At 39.1% G+C, this 14432-nt stretch overlaps 1 protein-coding gene across 1 annotated transcript; it reads left to right on the forward strand.

Annotated features, from left to right (window-relative positions):
• The first annotated feature begins 7096 nt into the window (after window positions 1–7096).
• LOC137948036 (ACT domain-containing protein ACR8-like) lies at window positions 7097–10158 on the forward strand. Its single transcript, XM_068793952.1, has 7 exons — window positions 7097–7453; window positions 8098–8143; window positions 8240–8354; window positions 8444–8511; window positions 8615–9172; window positions 9267–9371; window positions 9474–10158. Exons 1-7 carry the CDS (start codon window positions 7392–7394, stop codon window positions 9834–9836), a joined length of 1317 nt encoding a protein of 438 aa, XP_068650053.1. The 5' UTR covers window positions 7097–7391; the 3' UTR covers window positions 9837–10158.
• Window positions 10159–14432: the final 4274 nt, after the last annotated feature.

Here is a 14432-nt window from a genome sequence, read left to right on the forward strand (position 1 = left end):
AATAATAATGGTTAAATTCTTTTTTTTTTCTTTTTCTTCTTCCTCCCTTTCTTGTCCATTTTCTTCTCCTTTTTTAATGTTAGAACCTTATCGACTCTGATATCATGTTAAGTTTCAGGAAGGAAGCAAGGAAAAGAGAGAAAAGAAGAGAAAACATGGAAGACAAAGGTAAAAAAAAAAAGAGGCAAGAGAGCTGGTGTAGATTAATATGTAAGGAAAAATATAAGAGAGGTGTTATGTTCTCTTACATCATGTCCTTTTATAAGTGAATACGACTTAAATCCTACTAAAAATAAACTTTTCTAAAGTTCTGAATTACACCAAAAATATAACTTTTTAGGAAAAATGAAAAATTCATCTTTTTTATCTTTTTTATTTCTTCTGGGATTTGTCTTACGGGATATTCACTTAGACTCTACGAAACTTGTAAAATATACTTTGCATGAGACTCATCTTAGACTACTTAATTAGCTTCTTCAACAAAAATAAGTTAAAATCTTTGAAAAATAATTAGAGTACTTATATCTTTTACATAATTGTCTAAAACTCTCTCTCACAAGATGGAGTAGAATGGCTCTACCCAACATATATAAAGTCCAATGACACATCTATCTTACTCCAATATGGATTCCTCTTCTATCTCCGCCTCGCACTCAAACTCAAACTCTGGCTAGTTGAGGCGTCCCACAATAGCTGACCTTGATCCCAAATATGGCACCTAACATGGGTCTATAGGCTAAGTTTCTTAAAAATTTAAATAAAAATATGTTTCATAAAATAGTTTTAAAATAATTACTTATAAGACTATTTTTAGAATATCAATATTTTGAGTATAATTGATAATTTTTCGAGCTTATATTTTGCCCCTAAGGGTGAATTTCTCATGGAATAAAATCTGCCAACTCCATATAAAATATGAACTCTCCAAAAGCTATATGCATTAAATAAACAATATACAATCATTTACAATATTAAAGAATCAAGTGTCTCAAATAAAGTTGGATCAATTCCTAAGATGAAAGAAAGTGAGATAATAAGGAGTACAAGATCATAGGCTCAAAAGGCTAATTAACCAATTAAATGGTCACTTGTCCTATGTGTTATACACACAATATTGTATGGTGATGTAACACAAAATATATGATTCAGAGGTCATACTCAATTTTGCTACATCTACATGATCATTTTCGTTTTTACTGGGAAATCGCACTCTTAACTATCCAAGAATAGTCTCATATAGATCAGTATTAATAAAAAAAAATGTTGGTTTATGAAGTTGAACAACAGATATCTTAAGTGGCTAATTATTATGGGATGAAATCATACTCAATCTTACCATGGGATTATAATAGGACATCTGCTTGAACTTGAAAAGGATTGTACTTCTGAGAAGATCTGCTATAGAATGAATAAATTTATATTTTTAAGTGATTCACATCTTCATGTGTGCCCAATTCCAAGTTTCATTCCGAATCAATTAATTATAGCAACCAATATATCCTATGGTAACAAAAATGTAATATTATGAAGTATATCAAGATCCAGTCTCTTGTATCCAAGGCGTATCTTAAAATGACAGTCAATTAATAAACACAAGATCTTTGTACTCATTAATCTATGTCGGACTATTTTTTAACACTCTACTTCATGTGTAAGCCACTTCTGCGGCTCTACATAGAAAAAAATTCGTCTAATTAAGTACACTAACTCTCCTCCCCTTTTAAAGCAACTTTTACATAAAAATTTTTATTAAGTGTCTTAGAGATGAGATATTTTTAATCCTTTGGAAAATTTAGATAAATTAGATGTTAGTGATAAAAAATTATTAATTTGATTATAATTGAATACAATGAGTCTCTATTTATAACAAAGGAAACTAGTATAATCATATTACAATTAAACTAATCTCCTAGTTACACTCAAAGTCAAATACTTAAAAGATAAGTCTTGGTACAATTAAACAATTAAACACAAATAAAAAAATAATATATCAAAAATACATTTAAATAAGGCTATTTTGTGAGACTTCCTCTCATGAAACTCCTGTAAAACTCGATCATATCAATTTCAGTTATATGAGATTTATTATATATGAGAATCATATACAAATCTTCTATACCTAGTGTTTCAATAACCATGATGTATAATAGAGATAGAGATAAATATAGTGATAGATATAAAGATAATGATAGAGATAAAGATAACTAGTGATTGAATTAGAGATAGATTCAAATTGTAGAGTTCTAATCACCTACAATCTCTTTGTGTAATTCTATAAATAGTTTACACTTGATTAATAATAATCACGACAATATTATTCATCATTCCTATATTCTATATGGTATCAGAGTTTCCGATTGATTAATTAGAACTAGTCTGCCGTCGCTGGCAATCTTTATCGGGAAATTATTCTTTTATCTCTTTCTATATGGTAGCTGCAACCCACTGCCGCCGCTCATACTTGGTATTTTCTCTCACTTTCTCCGTGCAATCTCGTCAGAGGTATTTTTGAAAAAAAAAAAAAATAATTCCTATATTCTTTATTGTACTCTAACTAGTGAGTTTAGATATAACAATTGGAATAGAATTCGAATTCCGTAGAAAGGGTAGATACTAAAGTAAGACTTTCTCCAACTTCAGTTTCACACGTTATTCGAGCTCAAGCTGGCATTCCAACTGTTTAACCTTTTACAGCAGATATTTGGTCCTAGTAAACCATCAGTGGAGGATTTCTCCCGACACCTTTCAGCTTGCAATCGTCTGTGCTAATCTCGTCCATCGCCGCCCCCTTCAGAGATGCTTCACAGCACTAACACAGACGGCCTTGGAAAATTTTGATTATTTTCTTTCTCCTTTGCATTCATGTTAAGCTTTGGACAAATTCTGCCTCCACTTCAATTCGCTTTTTAATGGAAGCTTACTTTGTAAAAGGAAGCGCGGAATCACAGCCTTATTTTGACAGTTCACGCGCGGGTAATAAAGGTTTAGATAGAGGTGGGTTTTTAGTCAGAGATCTGTTGCCGCAGGCTCGACCTGGACTGGGCCGCCATTAATAAGGATTACAGAGCGGAACAGCTTTGGCCAAACTGTACCAACCAGACTGAATGAAGCTTTTAGCTCTGGTTAATGGAGAAAGGGGAGTTTCTAAGCCTCACGTGCGCTGCTGCTATCCACGTTCCCATCTTCCCTCTTGCCAAAAGAGGGTGGCCACCAAATGTTTGATAAATTGCTCAGCACAAAGAGATCCTAACAGGTTTGAACCATCTCTGGGGCATATTTGCTGCGTAAAAGCCTTGCTTCTCTATCATTTGGTTACTGGAATCAGCCGGAAGAAACTCTGGCAGGAGGAAGAACCCACTTCCCTTTCGTCGTTAACAAGTCCATTTTAATGAATGATTGATAGGTAGTGAGTGTATTAGCATCGCCTGCGATGTGCCCTCTTAATGGACATGTGCCATCTTTGAAACTCGAAACGCCTTCATTCAATGAAACCAAAAAGAAAACCTTGATTGTTTCAGTACGATTTCTGATTTTGCCTGTGTAGACGAGTAATGCAGAGCGCGTTAGAGTTAAAAGCGCCATTTACGACTGTTCTGGAAGAAACATGACAATGCCAGTGTTGCAGTGAAATCATGAACTTGGAAGACTGGAAAAGGTCATGCCCAGGGTCGTTACTGCGGGAAGAGGACAAGACTTCCTTTCCCATGATTCATGACTCGTGCGTCTGAAAATGGAGGTGGAATTCTGATGAGAAAGGAAATCTTCAAGAGCAGACTTCATTTCGTTCCAGTACTGTTTCAATGATATGCAATTGGCTGCTCTGTAAGTCTGCTTCAAATCTCCCTACCGTCAACCACATCGTCCCCGTGGAATCACAACTCGAAATTGAATAAACTACTACTCTGTGTCAAAGATCAGAAACACCACAGAAGGTCATTTAAAACTTAACCCATTTTCCATTTTCCCGTCGGTAAAATGGGAGAGAAATTATAACAAACACACACATTAGCGTCAGCGGCCTGCGCTTGCTTGAGGAAAACGCCATGAGAGAAGACTGAAAAAAAAAAAAAAAAATGCTCACAGAGTCGCAACTCATCCAAATGTCAAATTTAGGTAGAAGACGAGATCTGCGGTGGTTGATTAGATCCTCATCCCGAATTAATTACAATCAACCAAAAGAAAACGAGGTGGTGACTTGTAATCTCCACCATAATCCACACTGACTCAAGAGATTGCCGCGTCGTCAAGTTAACGAAGCTCTGTGGCTGTGAATTGCCCGTCAGCGAATTTAAAATTTTAAAATCCTTGCAAGTTGCAGGTACGAGGCTTGAATTGCCGTACGCGTCGTGGGCCCGTCTCCTTCCCACTTTCTCGCTGCTCCTCCTCGTGCCTGGTTTTTCCCCGCGAGGTTGGTGAGGGAGTTGCCTACATGAGGATTCGATCGCGGGTCCATTAAATAAAGCGCGGGAAATAGTTACTAAAATGCCACTGAGTTACTTGAGACTAAGACTAACTTTTCTTATTATTATATCATAAATTATAGGTTGCTCAACTACCATATTACAACCTAATTATTGACATAATTAAATTAAATAAAAGGGGGGGGGGTACCCCTTACTAATGGGGTAGGTGACAACAAGAAAAACAAAAAAACGTGACTTATAAGTCTAGTTAGGACAGGTAATGAGGTGGTTGAGTTCCATCTACATCTAATGAAAGGTTTCGACATGGTACAGGTTTCAAGTTCAAAAAAATATGGGAAAATTATAGTTATGATGAATCATGGCTTTGATAGTTTGATTGCAACTTATGGAAATGTGGACCTGAAATTTTTATGTCAAAATCAGATTTTTGCATCACCAAGCTATTGAAACTTGGCCTCAAAGAAACCCTGAGGGTATTGATGGTTTGACCTCATCAAATGTGTCATCCACTTAGTCTCAATTTTACTTATTTACCCATTTTTTTGTTTATTATTTATTAAATAAAAAAATTATTCAATTAAGTAATCGGGTCATTTTATCCAATTATCGTATTCGAATTATCTTATTATGTATAAGAGTAATTCGATCATTTTTTATATAAATATATATTAGATAAAAAAAGGGTAATATTCTTTTAATGGTTTTGTTTTTTTTAGATGATTATATGATTTTATAAAATTTATTTTATTTTATTATTATGTCATTTATGTCATAGTGAGAAGTCAACTCCTCTAGGTGGTAGCTTTCTGCACCTAACAGATCGGTATATTAGGTATATTAAAGGGGTATTGGAGATGGTAATTTTTATTTAATGACAGTGGTGGAGGGGGGCCAATGAATAGGAAAATTAATTACATCGGGCAATGATTTACTTTCCAAGGGGGTAATTGGATTCTCGATTGAAGTGATTTGAAGGCAAGGAATGTCTCCCTACTTGCTGGTGTAAAGGAGACTTTCCATGTCACCGAGGTACTTTCCACGTCGGTTTTTTACTTTTCGTGTAAAAGACTTTTAATCATGATTTTTAAATTTGTTTATTTAACTCATAAATCGGACTGAGTCGGGTCGAATTTAAACTGAGTCGGGTTTCAAAAGAGAAGAAATAAAAATCCCCCAATAAATACACATTAAATAGACGTGGAGATTTCGTCAAACGCGCAACTGTCCAATGCCTGCGGGTTGACTGATTTACAATACACGCGCTCTCACGTGTGGCACAAAACATGGTAGCCAAAATACGGGTCGCACGTACATGACTGTGAGTAGTACGTGCGTGGGTCATATCCAGGGACCCACTCGAGGAAGAATTTCTAACACGCATCTCGTGGTGGTTTGAATTTGCGCGGGAAATCGATACGGATGAATTGAAGCGGGGAACTCGAAAGAGGAATTTTTTTCTCGATCGAACGTGCCGAATGCCACGCGGCGGTATATTCTCTTCCCACGTCGGCGACCTCTCGGGCCATCCAAAGGTCGCGCCTCCTCTCGGATAATCCGGTTATTTGAACTTGGACGGCGACCGTCGTAGTAACGATCGAGGCGCGATGTGGATCTTCCGTTACTGACGTGGCTCCGCCCGCAACGCCAGATATCTCGCCAGCATGTGGCAGGAATTGGCGGGAAGACAAGTGCCGTTACGCGCCAAATTTGTCCTAAAAAAGCCGTTGGTCGCCCACTCCCACCCGCGGTTCTGTCGTTGTCTCTGACCGTTCCGTTGGACTGCCACCGTAAAAACTGCTTGTCTGCTACGCCGTTAAACTGTCACGCATTTAATGCTTTGTCTCCTACGTGGCCTTATCTAGACGGTCAGACCGGGATCGTGCGGATGACAGGATCATTCTTTTTCGAAAATAAAATTTACTCACTGACGAACTCGTCGCAGATCATGTCGGGACGGATTGAAGACAACCGCCGCGGGTAGGCCTCACGTGACCCCCTGACACCGATCACGTGACCCTTGGCTTTTTATTTTATTTACTAAAAAGTCCAAAACTGGCAATCTTCGTGACACGCGGTGCTACAGTAGATTATGAGATACGTACGAAAGCGTGCGCCCACGTCGTCGTCGACCATAGAGAGGGTTTTCCCCCAATGACAGGTCGCAACGTGGCAGTACGGCCGGCTTCTGACTCGTTCCGAGTTGAGTCACTGAGTTCTGGAAGCAAACAGGGGTATAACGACGAGAGGGAAAAGCGGAAGGATCCGACAGCGGAGGCATGTGTGAATAATTCCGGTCGGCAGATACCTGCTTGACGAGGAAGCCAAAACCCTCGGATCGCCACGTCGACAGTGGGCCAGGTCGTTGCCACGTAGGCATTACGGAAGAATCTCTCAACAACTACCAGGAGTGTTGGAGTCGGTCTCACGCAAGAGAGTGGAGCGAGCGTCGAGGTGGAATCCGAGCTGGACGCTGGAACCGTTTGAAAGAGTTTGAGTGGAAGACGTGGAAGGCGAGTGGGCCCGGACGGTGGTTGACTTGGATTGAAAATAGCTGGCAGGTAGGTCAGAGCGGTCGGTTCCACTCACGCCATGTGACCGTCCGCCTTTGCGTATGGGCGTGGGTTTGAACTTTAAATAAGACGCATAAGAGGCTGAGAAGTGCGTGAGATTTCTAGAGAGGGTAGTGAGGAGAGAGAAACTGAACCAACAAGGAAAGGGACGATTTAAGCAGCTCTGAGATTTTGGGCGAACTTTGCAGAGAGCTTTGCCAGCGTCTTGGGTGGCGATTTCGTCGATGGGTGGGGGAGTTTGGACGGAAAGAGGAAGCGGGAGGCTCTTTAGCTTTGGTTTCTGAGCTTCTTTTGCTGTTTGTCTTTGTTTATCTCGTCGCCTGTTTTGGGACACGAGGACATATAAGGAGGAGAGAATTAGGGGTTCCTGTCCTGAGACTTTTCGGTGGGAAAGAAGATGGAGTGGCCGGCATCTTTGAACGAGTACGATAAGCTTGTCATAAGGATGAACACGCCTAGGTTCGTCTTCCGTTACCTCTGTTTTGTTAGTCTTATTGTTTTTGTTCATATTGTTGATTGCCTGGTACTTGGTTTTTTTGCGGATTTCTCATACTGAATGCTTGGCCTCCTGGCATCTGTTTCTTTTGTTTTTGTTTTCGAAATGTTCGGTTTCTGCTGGAACTAGAAACTTTCTGATGTTCGTGTCGTTTTTTTCTTTCGTTTTTGTTTGCGCGTGTTTTTCTACCTAGTGATTATTGTAATCTGAGAGTAGTTTGCGTTCCTCTTCCACTTGCCATCACTGAGTTTTGCCTTGTATTTACATCTGCTTCAATTATTTGCGTGGCTTTCTCAGGTTTGTTTCTCTTCTTTACTTTTTTTTTGGTGAATTTTCTCTTGGTCACAGAAATTTTCAGACGGTGGTCGCCTGATTTCGCTGTTTTTCATCAAATCTGACGAATTCATTTGGACTTTTCTTTCACATGTAGCGTGTTCTCAACCGGTCTGATGTTCGGTCTTCTACGACTTTTCTCAACCGCTTTTGATTTTTCTCCTATATCTTGCCTCCTCTCTTGCAGTCTATTGCATATTTCCCCTTTCAATAATTTCCTCTTTCCAGAAAGTTTCTTCTGACGGTCTCCTTAACCTCTCTGACTTCATCGCAGGGTTGTTATTGACAATGCCGTCTGCGATACAGCCACTCTCGTCAAGGTAACGTCTCAGAAATTCTTTAAAGAATACGTAGAAATTTTAGCAAAAGAATGACTAGGCTGAAATTCTTGTGTTTGCCCTTCCTTTCCCTTTCAGGTAGACAGCGCGAGAAAGCACGGCATCCTGCTTGAGGCCGTACAGGTCCTCACAGACCTCAACCTCTGTATCAAGAAGGCGTACATCTCATCGGACGGCCAGTGGTTTATGGACGGTAATGTCATGTTTTCTAATGCACTGCACCTTCCTACATACTCCCTTTCCTTTGAACACCCTCTCATTTTCATGTTTGCTTCTGAGCAGTTTTCCATGTCACTGATCAAAACGGCGATAAACTCACCGACGAGAGCGTTATCAGTTACATTGAGCAGGTTGTTACAGAATTTTAATCTCGCAGTGATTAAAGGGTCGTTTGAGCCGGAAAACGCGGGAATTTTGTTCTAACCGCTTGATTGCTCTTATTTTCGGTTTCAGTCGTTGGCGACCAGTTACGCCCACAGGCCAAACGGATTCATTGGCCTCACGGCGTTAGAATTGACGGGGACCGACCGTCCCGGGCTTCTGTCGGAGGTATTCGCTGTTCTGGCCGATCTCCAATGTAATGTGGTGGAAGCCAAGGTGTGGACTCACAACGGCCGGATCGCCTCCCTGATCTACGTCAAAGATGAGGACTCCGGCTCCCCTATCGAGGACTCCGTCAAGATCGACCGGATCATCGGACGGTTGCGGAACGTACTCAAAGGGGACAACGACATCCGCAGCGCCAAAACTGCAGTGAGCATGGCTGTCACCCACACTGAACGGCGGCTGCACCAAATGATGTTCGCCGATCGCGACTATGAAAGGAAATCGACCAACTCGTCTCCGCCAGCGGTATCCGTGCAGGACTGGTGGGAGCGCGGTTATTCTGTTGTTAACGTACAGTGCAAGAATCGGCCGAAGCTGCTTTTTGATATCGTGTGCACGCTGACGGATATGGAGTACGTCGTCTTCCACGCCACTATTGTCACCGATTGCGCGCAAGCTTATCAGGTTTGTGTTCTCTCTCTCTCTCTCTCTCTCTCTTTCTTACCTTTGAGCTTATAGATCGTGTTGATTTTATTCGGGATTCGTTGTGGGAATGCAGGAATTTTACATTAGGCACACAGATGGAACTCCAATTAGCTCAGAAGCCGAGAGGCAACGGGTGATTCAATGCCTACAAGCCGCCATTGAAAGAAGAGCATCCGAGGTATTGTTTATTGTTTTACAGTGATTCTCTGCGAAGTGGTTTTCAAATTGCGCATTGCCGTTGCATCTGATTCTCAATATCGTGTCCGGACGTTGTGAACAGGGGGTGAGGCTGGAGCTGTGCACGGCGGATCGACGGGGACTACTGGCGGATGTGACCCGGACTTTCCGTGAGAATGGGTTGTCCGTGACACAGGCGGAAGTTTCGACGAGGAGCGATACCGCTGGGAACATTTTCTACGTGACAGACGCGGCGGGACAGCCGGTGGAGCCCAAGATAATCGAATCCGTCCGACACAGAATTGGCTTTAGCAGCCTTAAAGTTAAGGAATTGTCCACCTACCCAAAGGCTTCTCCTTCATCAACAAGGGATGCATCGTCTGGAGGGGCGGCGGGTCTCTTTTCGCTGGGGAGTCTGGTGAAGAGGAATCTATACAATTTGGGGCTAATCAGATCCTGTTCTTAGGGGGGGGTCCCTCACCCTGTCATCTGTAGCATATACCTTGCTTCTGTCTTACATATTAGTCCTGTACATAGAAAAGAAAAAATATCTCACAGTCAGCAGTTGGACACAACCCCCCACCCCCTCAAAATATATTACAGAAAAACAAGAACAAAAAGAAGCAAAGAAAAAGAGCCAAGTGAGGGGGAGGGAATAGAAAAATAGGAAGATGTTGGGTTCGTCTGATTGTTTAGAGGGTGATGTTGGCTAGGAAGTTTCATACACTGTTGTACATATAGTTACTGTTGCTACTAAAGATTGACTAATTGCCGATTTTCTTTTTCAAGTTTGGATGGAAAGAAGATGATCGAGCTCTGTTCTGTGAATCTGTTTGATGAAATTGAGTTCAAAAAGCTATGGCGAAGTCGTAACTCAGAAGACCCAGAAGTATTTTTAAACTGATAAAGGCTGGGAACGATTTAAAAACAACTTCATCTAACTAAAGATGTCTTTTAAAAAACATTTAAATTAGAGATTGGTCATGGTTTTCCTCGTCAGATCCTCCTCTGCCTCACATGGGGGCTCTCTTCTCTTGAAAAACTATTGGCCTCGCCCAACATAGTTCCTGCTTTTTCTTCCTTTCTTTTGCTTTTAGTTTTTTTCTCAATGGAAAGTCTCCTAGATATTCAATGAGATTGATCGATTCTTTTCATAAACCAACGGCAAAACCCAGAAAGCTGCGGGGCTCGATGATTTATTAAAAAGAAAAAAACTCGTTCATGTGACCAGTGATCTGAATTGGCTGAATCTTATTTTGCATTGTCTCGAACACAGAGAGGAGAATTGAGAAAAGGGAGGTTTGGGAACTCGGGAGGCAAAGACACAGTGAACATAAACCATAACCATCTCGAGCCGCATTCTGTGCGCGATAGACGGGCAGCAATTACCGCCAAGGCCGCATCTGATACCTGCGGAACGAGCTCAAGCGCGTCCCCCAACAGGCACTGGATTAAACGAGGTTTCCTTCTGTAAGGCACTGTTTTTAATCAACTGGAAGAACCCATTAGTCAATTGGTTCAAAGGACCAAGACAAAGAGAGAGAATCTTTAAACAATTTGGGACTCTTATCAAAGCCATTCAAACGCAACCCAGGCACACCTATGTCACTAACACCTACTCCATTAACAGATATTTAACTAGATAATCTTTTATAAACCAACTAGGGGGTTGACCTAACTAATATTTTAGCATCTGATTTGAACAAGGATTCCCAATATTGTAAGCATTTATTCTTGGAAGAAGAAGACCAATGTGCATGAGCACATGCCAGATTCAAATAAAACAAGCAAGCCCCATCAACAGTCTCTAGAGAATGATGCCATTCCAATTCGAAGCTGAGGTTATGGTGAATCCTTTCTTCCCCAACTTGGTATTGGGACTGGGGAGGATCCAACTGTGGTTGGTGCCTTCAAGTATAGCCTTTTTGGGTTCTTCCCCAATTAAAGTATTGGGAGGATCTTCCAACTTGGGTGTCATCACTGTGATTCATTCTTGTATTTCGTGTGCTTTCAAGTTAATCTTGTGGATAAGAATATGGGAGTGGAAGGATTTTCTTAGTTGTTGTCGGTATTTCTAAGTGGGTATCTGAGCTTTGTTCTAAAAATCATGGGTATCTCCAAAGTTGACTTAAAAATTTTCATCTTAAATGTTAATTCTTAGTTTGGAAGTAGAATTTTTTTTTTTTTTTTTTCTGGGGATCCTTCATTCAATTTCTTTGCTCCATATTAATTGCAAGCAGTTTCTGAAACAAATTAGTTCTGAGTGAGTCTTACTGAAGTAGGATACAGACTGGTCAGAAGCACTTCTCCCAAGCTATATAGCAATTCAGTGATTTGCTTGATGTAGCTTTCAATGGAGTAAAATATGGAACTCGATTCTAACTGCCGTTGAGGAATCATGGTCGTATGCTGTAAGCTGTTTTCTCTTCTATGGAATCTCCGTCAGCAGTTCAAAAGTGCCAGCCGAGGTGCCGCAGTTTGGCTGTTTGCAGATATGACACACACAGTTTTGTAATCTAATTGATGGCTTGGATAATGGATTCTTCACTTTGGTTGCTTTCGTTGGAAGATAAGCAATTGAACCTATCCGCTTCATCAGTTCACTGGATTTTCTTAATCGGTTTCTTACTCCAGTTCTCCCTACGCAGGGAAGGGACCAGTGAGATTTTCTTCTTCTGAAGAAATATGCTTCAAGAACTGTTCATAAACAGCACTGAAGATGAAAGCCTGTAATTAACAGAAGTGAAATGCTATTCTTGGTTGAGTTTCTCTTCAAGGAAATCGAGAGCTGAATTGATTCTTGCAGGAACAGTTCCAGCAACTTCATCTACTTAATAGACCAACCATCCCCAAAATGGAGCTGCTACCTGTTGAGTTTGGTGTTACTGTTCTTGCACATAACTAGAAAGTCCATTTTTGAATCCCTGATGTCTGTACTTGAATGCTAGCTGTGTCTTTACTCATTTTTGTATTCTCTGGCCAGTCTTTGTCTTGAACAAGTAATCCAAATACTATGAACATGATATGAGACAGGAGACCTCTGCAGAAAATTCTGTAAAGTGATTCTTTAATGAGGCAGATCTTCCAACATATAAGATTTGTTTCTGAGAGTAAGTTGGCAAGGCAGTTGGTTCCAGTGCTGTTCTCATCTGGATTTGTCTTTCTTAGCAGCTTTTAGTGAACTGGGCTTAGGCACAGAGAGTTTCATTTTGTGTCACCTGAAAATTGCTTTTCTTCTCCAAAAAATCATCCAGAGTTCACTGCCTTGAAGGGTCACTCACCCTAAAATTTCACTGCAACATCTCAATAATAGGAAATTCTTGTCAGGATCATGTTTCTGAGTCTGACCATCCAAAACTAGCATCAAAATCATGATCCTCCAGACTGAAATTTCAACTCAAGGCCAAAATTGCTAAAACAGGATAACTGATGAGATTGATCATCTAAACTCTGGCTTCTACCCTTTCCTTGACTTTGCCAGTATGATGGTGAGTAGGTCAGAATCAGGTTAAAGAAGCTTTTATTACACAATGTGGTTGCTCCACCCAATTGTTACCCTGTGCATACAATGTGTTTGTCTATTTTATTAGCAGGAAATTGCGAATCACATGGATGCTCGAGAGATTAGTTGTGGGTTTATTGGAGAATGTCTCCTTGTTTTATGTAATTGGATCGGACTTGACTTTACTTGTTTACCCAGTTAGGTATTCAGGTAATTTTACCCGATTATCCATTTTTTGTTTATTAAATGAATGAAAATGGGTAAGGGTTATTTTGTACCCGATTAACCGGTTATTCAATTATATATGAGAATAATTCGATCAATTTTTATTTGAGTAAATATATGTTTGAGATAAAACATAATTAAAGTGCCTTTTAAAATAATTTTCTAAGATATATATTTATTTTTATGTATTAGATTGTTCTTAGACTTTTTATGTATCATAATGTGATTTTTTATATTTTTTATGTTATAATATTTTGAATTATTTTTTTATTATTCTAAATTATTTACCTAATTACCAGTTCTATCATTCAATAAATATGTAAATAAAAGGTATAAAAAAATAGCTAATTCTATATACCCATATAGTAAATATAAATGGAACATGGTCCACATTTTATAAAATTCTCCTAGATTATAATATCCTATAGTTTAACATCCTTCTTGTACCTTGGTCATGATAATGCATTTTCATTTAAATTTATTTCTGTATTTTAAGTATTTTAAAGGTCATATTTTGTTTTTTGCATAATTATTTTTATTTAAAAATTTAAAATATTTTTTCTTTCAAAAACCTAAAAATAAATTTTAACAGTAACCATTCGATAGGTTTCTTGCAAATTTTATCTCATTAAGAAATGAATATAAGTAAAATCTCTTCGAAGAAGGGAATAATAGATAAAATTGTTTGATTACGTCTGCTAGCTCTATCGGCTCTAATTGGTGGTGCAGGAGAAATGAGAGAAATTTTTTTATAAAAAAAAAGTTAATTACATGAAGCTTATCATATGGACCTTATCAACTTCTATTTTAGTATAAAAAAGAAAAGAAAAAGAGAGAGATAAAGGAGTTATATATAGTGAAATTTAAAAATCGGAAAACAAGTGTAGTGTATTATCTTTTAGGACTATCAATAATTATTGATAGAATCGTTCAATTTTATTATTGAAACATTCACTAGGAAGGAGATTTGAGAAGAAACTATAGTTAGAATATAGTGAAAGACAATTGACTCGATCAATGGCAACGGGGTTGTGGAGAGTGCATCAAAAAGGACAAAAAGAGTTTTTTTTTTTAAAAATAATAATAATTAATAGAATGAAGATTTTAATTAAAAACTCATGTTTTAGTACAAAAATATAATTAAATTTAAAATTTTATGAAATAAGTGTAATTTATTTTCTTTTAGGACGATCGATACAATCGACCCATATTATTGTTGAAACAATTACTAGTATGAAGGAAACTATAGTTAGAATAGGGTGTAGACTATTGAAACGATCAACAGTAAGACGGTTGACGAAGAACTACAGTTAGGATAAAGAGAAGATAGTTCAA

This window comes from Aristolochia californica, unplaced genomic scaffold, assembly GCF_029961685.1.
Source record: "Aristolochia californica isolate CCGP_79_NKW_82.1479 unplaced genomic scaffold, dmAriCali1.0.hap1 SCAF_13, whole genome shotgun sequence".
NCBI classification, from domain to species: Eukaryota; Viridiplantae; Streptophyta; class Magnoliopsida; order Piperales; family Aristolochiaceae; genus Aristolochia; species Aristolochia californica.